This window comes from Cebidichthys violaceus, unplaced genomic scaffold, assembly GCF_023349555.1.
Source record: "Cebidichthys violaceus isolate CVI_PGR_0920_01 unplaced genomic scaffold, fCebVio1.0.p SCAF_38, whole genome shotgun sequence".
NCBI classification, from domain to species: domain Eukaryota; kingdom Metazoa; phylum Chordata; class Actinopteri; order Perciformes; family Stichaeidae; genus Cebidichthys; species Cebidichthys violaceus.
Genome location: NW_027176572.1, coordinates 664,131 through 670,757, shown reverse-complemented (window position 1 = coordinate 670,757; position 6,627 = coordinate 664,131). Strand labels below are relative to the sequence as shown.

At 38.7% G+C, this 6,627-nt stretch overlaps 1 protein-coding gene across 1 annotated transcript; it reads left to right on the top strand.

Moving 5' to 3' along the window:
• The first annotated feature begins 3,837 nt into the window (after positions 1-3,837).
• LOC137884340 (tripartite motif-containing protein 16-like) lies at positions 3,838-5,488 on the top strand. The gene is made up of 3 exons (XM_068726120.1): positions 3,838-5,011; positions 5,242-5,383; positions 5,485-5,488. Exons 1-3 carry the CDS (start codon positions 3,838-3,840, stop codon positions 5,486-5,488), a joined length of 1,320 nt encoding a protein of 439 aa, XP_068582221.1.
• The last annotated feature ends 1,139 nt before the right edge of the window (positions 5,489-6,627 follow it).

The following is a 6,627-nucleotide window of genomic DNA, read 5'->3' as shown; positions in this document are numbered from 1 at the left end:
TGAATCCATGTTTGTTTAATCAGAATTCAAGAAGTCAGAAAAACTTTAACCCACAGCCTCAATGTTGTTTGAAGTGAATCTTACATGAAAATACTTACCTTTCTCAAATAACAGGATGTGACTCCTGTGAACAAATTGACACAGTGTGACGTCACATTTAAATGTCTCTTTACTGATATTGTTTGAAGTTTGTACATGTCTTCCTGCAATGAACATCACAGCAGGTTAACAGGTGAAATGTGAAAACTGAAGCTCAACACAAGAGGGCGCCTTCATCCTGGTAACCAGGGATGTAGTGGAGGTTCAAGCACCTCTACTCACTTTGTCTCCAGAGTTTACAAACAACATATTTTTATTCTGATAAAAACTTGTCTGGTATAAATTTATTGTGTGATATATGATGGTAAACGGTGTCAAACCCACATCAAATCTTTAGGTAGCTAATATGATGTTGAGACAAGTGAGTACAGCAAAATGTAGGGTTGTATGTGTGCTACATATGTGTAAAAACTGTGCAGCTCTTTTTGTATTAATTTGTCTGTTTGTAGCTGCAGCTGTTGTGGATTTTATATTGTTTATACTGCTCAATCTTGTCTGCTTTGGTTCATTCAACTATTCATTAAATCAGAATAGATCTGAGGTTTCTGGCACAACTCCACTTACTTCCAAAGTGCATGAAGAAGAGAAAAGATCTGAAGAGGCCGAAGCTCCAGCAACACTCGTAGTATATAGAACAACTTTATTGTCAGACCAACGTGTTTCGGCTCATGGTTTTCATCAGGGTCTCTTTTTTTCCTCAGACAATTTAAATTACGAAGTCTTTGGCTGGACTCGATCACCTCTATGCCTAAAAAGAAATAAAGATGAAATGTGGTGCTGCATTTCTACAGTTCATGGACCAAAATGGTGGCACCCGTGTCTCTCAGTGGACACTCCCTGCCAGTCTGGAAACCATTAGCCTGAAGTCACATGACCATATACCCAGAACCACCTTTATACGTGTGCCATTGGCTGATATGTGTGTGGATGTAAATGATTGGTTGTCTCATATATTTTTACCTATTTGGATTTTCTTCTCCTTCATGCCTACACCATTAAAATGTAGTTTTTAATGTATTTCGTGATGGCCCTGATGAAGGCCAAAAGCCGAAACACATTGGTCTGACAGGAAAGCTGTTTTATAAACTATAAGTGTTGCTGGAGTTTTGACTTTTTCAGATTCTAAAAGAAAGTTCAGTTTATTTGATTTATGTTATTTAACATGTGTTTTAATATATACTTTTAAAAATGTAGCAGTAACAGTTATAATAATAATACTAAAGTTTACCAAGTACATATTTACACAAGTTATTTTGCTTGAGCATAATATTCAAGTACTCTTTCCATCTTAGTTAGTTACATTGTGAAAAGAAATGTCTTCAGCTTCATCACATATTGTTAAAAACATTACAAGACAATTAATAAAGACAAATTACAAAGAACAGTATCAACAAATGGCATGATTTACAAAACAGTAAAACTGAAATATCACAGGGAAAATATGTTGGCTTGCATTCTCCTCCCTGAGAGATAAAACTCAACATGTGGGTATAAAAGTAAGAGGGAACACATATAATCTGGAAATCTTTGCACTTATTTTTAATTCCTATGTCTCACTCTGTCTTATCTGAGGCTTCAGTTCATTCCTCACATTCAGATTCCCTCTTCTCATGACCATGATGAAAAACAAAATGCTTTCCACTAGATTCTTAAACACAATTTCAACAGTAACAAAAGTTAGGTTTAGGCAACAAAAGCATTTAGTGAGGTTTAAGAGAAACCAAGATAGTTTAAAATCAGTACATGAGCTTAGGTTTAGTCAACAAGATGAACTTTAAGTTTAGTCAACATAAATACTCTACTAACTTTACAAACATTGTAATGTTTTATATTTGTATGTGACTTATTTCTTTTCTTAATAGTTGTTTGGCTTATGATACTCACTGACTGGAGGATATATTTAAGTTTGTTCTTCTTCAACTTTAAATCAGCCATGTCATTCTAATGCTTCCACCTACTGAACATTTAAAAATGTTGTTTCAAGATGATATTTTAATATCGACAGTATTCTTTCCAACAATCAGTGAAACTTGGATCCTTTTAGAGGTTTGATGAAAATTAAATGTTTCAGTGTGATGTCTGTTGATTAGCTGTGAAAAGATAAAATTATGCTTTAAATTAAATGAGATAAAAGTAAAGTATATCAATACTAGAGATTCATCACTTCATATCAATCAAAACAAACTGCAGAATCAGCTGATCTGGTTCATTCTTGTCCTTCATTAGCATCTGTTTGCTGCTGAGCAGGTAGTCTAAAGTGGTTTCTCTTGAACAGCCTGTTAACGTCCCTCTCCAGGGTGTTGTCAGGACTGTCCCTTTGTCTTTCACAAACACAGTAAGTTTCATTCAGTCATTGGACATGTGAAAGTCGTTAGTGGAGTGAGGAGCTTTAGGTTAGCAGCTGGTGATCAATCAGAGACCTTTTCAGACAGAAGCAGAGTCGTTCACTGAGAACTGCTGTTGGAGTTTCTCAGAGTACAGTCGTTTGGTTTCTCTCACCGTCTTGCTAAACCTGTACTTTGATTCTTTAAACCTGTCTTTGTCCTCCTGAATGATTATTCTGTGATAAACCTCAGCTGTCTGAGCTTAGCTGTGAATCAAGGTTTGTATTTAAATATTGGTATATTTAAAAACAAATATTTATACATTATTGGGTTTTTATACAACTTTTGTTGGACTGTGTATGTCTCCATTTTCAGATTCTCTGTCAAAAACAAATCGACTTCATACAGATAAAAAAGTATCAAAATCAATCTTAAAAAACTCAAAGAGTTGAATTTATATAAAAGGTATTTTAAACTCCTACTCATGTTTTATTTAATCTTCCACAACAATACAGAGGGAATGTCCTCAGTTTCCTCAGTGGTAGCTACCTATATAGCCCTGATTTATCCTTTTTATAAAATATATTTATTTTTTGCATTTTGATTTCCACAAAATATTAAGAATCACTTTTCATCAGTGACAATTCTGTTTGTGAGATAAAAGCACTTCTTACATTTTGTATTATCTTCTGTAAAATTTAGATTGTAATTGCAATGATCTTATCTTTTTTATTCACATTTGAAAATATTTCCCTGTTTTTTGAATAAACTTTAAATGTGAGCCTTGAAGGACATATTTTGTATATTCTACCTAATATTGATTTAGTATCTTTACTGGGTTGAAACCTAGTGTGTTTGGTCAATGTGTTTAAAATGTTAAAGGGACAGTCAGCGGTGGCATTACTCATCTAAAGTGTTATTGTGTACTTAATGATACTTTGTTAAGCAGACCAGACCATAATGATCATGAGCATGCTGCCAACAGCCTCGAGTTGGTTTTGAGGAGCTGCAGCATTAGTTAAAGGAAAAGCTGAAATCTGTCCTCAAAACAAACAACCGTGTTTGGTCAGCTGACTGATCGCAGAGACAAAAAGCAATACCAGCTATAACAACGGCCAATGGGGGAGCTCCAACTCTACCGACCAATGGTGTAACTTCATTACTCTCAAAGGGCTGTGTGCCCCCCCCCCCCCCCCCCCGTCCAATCAAATGAAAGCTTGATAACTCCTCCCTCTTTTTCTGTCTGTAAAACACAGCCAGCTCAACTCTGTTCACATGTCGCCTTGTTTGGAGCAGGAACCTCATTCAGTGAAGATCAGCTGGTGAACAGGAACAAAAAAGAGATTTCTGATTTTAACCCAGACCATTGTTTCATAATCAGAGAAACTCACAAAGTATCTGCCACGAGGACATGATGGCTCAGCAAGGAGTTCAGCTGGACCAGGAGACCATCTCTTGTTCCATCTGTATGGATCTACTGAAGGATCCGGTGACTATTCCCTGTGGACACAGCTACTGCATGAACTGTATTAAAACCCACTGGGATGAAGAGAAGAAGAAGAAACCCCACAGCTGTCCTCAGTGTAGACAGACCTTCACACCGAGGCCTGTCCTGGTGAAAAGCACCATGTTAGCAGATTTAGTGGAGCAACTGAAGAAGACTGGACTCCAAGCTGCTGCTGCTGATCACTGCTATGCTGGACCTGAAGATGTGTCCTGTGATGTCTGCACTGGTAGGAAACTGAAAGCCTCCAGGTCCTGTCTGGTGTGTCTGGTCTCTTACTGTGAGAAACACCTTCAGCCTCATTATGATGTAGCTCAATTAAAGAAACACAAGCTGGTGGACCCCTCCAACAAGCTCCAGGAGAACATCTGCTCTTGTCACGATGAGGTGATGAAGATCTTCTGCCGTACTGATCAGCAGTGTATCTGTTATCTCTGCTTAATGGAGGAACATAAAGGCCACAACACAGTCTCAGTTGCAGCAGAAAGGACTGAGAGGCAGAGAGAGCTGGAGGTGAGTCAACTAAACATCCAGAAAAGAATCCAGGACAGAGAGAAAGATGTGAAGCTGCTTCAACAGGAGGTGGAGAACATCAATCTCTCTGCTGATAAAGCAGTGGAGGACAATGAGAAGATCACTGAGCTGATCCGTCTCATGGAGAAAAGAAGCTCTGATGTGAAGCAGCAGGTCAGATCCAAGCAGAGAACTGAAGTGAGTCGAGTCAAAGAGCTTCAGGAGAAGCTGGAGCAGGAGATCACTGAGCTGAAGAGGAACGACGCTGAGCTGAAGAAGCTCTCACACACAGAGGATCACAACCAGTTTCTACACAACTACCCCTCACTGTCACCACTCAGTGAGTCTACAGACTCATCCAGCATCAGGATCAGTCCTCTGAGCTACTTTGAGGACGTGACAGAGGCTGTGTCAGAAGTCAGAGATAAACTACAGGAAGTTCTGACAGAGAAATGGACAAACGTCTCACTGATGGTGACTGAAGTGGATGTTTTACTGCCAGAACCAGAGCCCAAAACCAGAGCTGAGTTCTTAAAATATTCACGTGAAATCACACTGGATCCAAACACACGTCAGGGGAACAGAAAAGCAACACCAATGAGAAAAAAACCCTCTTATTCTCATCACGCAGACGGATACACTGAAGAGAGTGTCATGGAAAGTCTGACTGGACAGAGCAGATGGTCTGAATGGGATGTTGTATTTGGACCTAATCAGTTTGCGGCTTGGTATCTTTATCGTTAAGATGGGACTATGCCTGGTATTATGTTGAGTACAACAAAGTGAAAACTCCCATTTCAGGTCCCCGGTCCTCCAGAGTAGGAGTGTACCTGGATCACAGAGCAGGTATTCTGTCCTTCTACAGCGTCTCTGAAACCATGACTCTCCTCCACAGAGTCCAGACCACATTCACTCAGCCTCTCTATGCTGGACTTTTTCTTTGGTATTCCTTTGGAGACTCTAACATAGACAGAAGTCCTTTCAGGGTTGAACTCTGTGTTTGAACTCTTCAACTCATTTTGTCTCCATGTTTGTTGCTGACAGCTGATTGTTGTGGCGTTTCTTCACTGCAGAGAGATCAGCTGTCAGTCAAACATTATGGGAGGTACTTTGACATCTTGTCATGAGTTGGTCTGTAAATGTTTGATGAATGTATGTATTGATGCTTTTATTTTGTTGTTTCTCTTCCACTGCTCATGAATCTTAAGAGAGAAAACAGCAGACCTTCATTTCTCAGAGATATTTAGTTATTTGTATTCATTTGTGAATAAATGTATCATTGATCAAGAGTCATTGAACAGACTTTACTGATGGGATGTGTGAACAAACTGAATGTTTACATGATGAATAAACAAACATGAACAAAGTATTTTCTTCTTGTCTTCATTCCAGGGTTTCATACAAAGCTGATGAAGAGAATATGAAACTTAAATTAAAAAGTGTTTAGAGTGCTTGTTGCAACATTGTAGTCATAACATGAGGTCACTAATGTGTATCTACCTGTTTAGGGACTACATTTGAGAATTAGCTCAGTAGCTAACTAACTTACATGAAGGTGGTGACTGAACCGTTGATTAATGAGCACTGTTCCTGGAAAATTAAAGAAATCAAACAATTAAAAGGACAAACATGAACTGTTGGCAAATGTTTGGAAGCATACTGTGATAGAGAGTTTCCCTTGTTCCAGTACATTTCTACTGTGATTTAGTTTATGTACCTTACTCACTAAGGCTACATCCATACTACTCTGTTTTCGTTTGGAAACAGAGTTTTCAAACGAAAACGATCTCCGTCCACACAGCGTTTCAGCCATCGTTTCCGAAATGATCTCCGTCCACACCACACGCCTGGAAACTAATATCACGTGACTCTTCACGTACACTGGGCATGCGCCGATGTAAACAGGAAGTAGATTGACGTATTTTGTAACTAAGCAACCAGAGTAATAAAGTAGTCTTTAATGATCGTAAGTACTGTTTGATACTTAAGATCTTCTCTAAAGTCTTCCTCTATAAACTCAAACAGATACAGTTCGTGGAAAGTTTAATAAGTTTTATTTTTCAGACTTAACGTTAGTTACAGCGCTGCGGGTCTCTCTCTCTCTCTCTCTCTCTCTCTCTCTCTCTCTCTCTCTCTCTCTCTTTCTCTCTCTCTCTCTCTCTCTCTCTCTCTCTCTCTCTCTCTCTC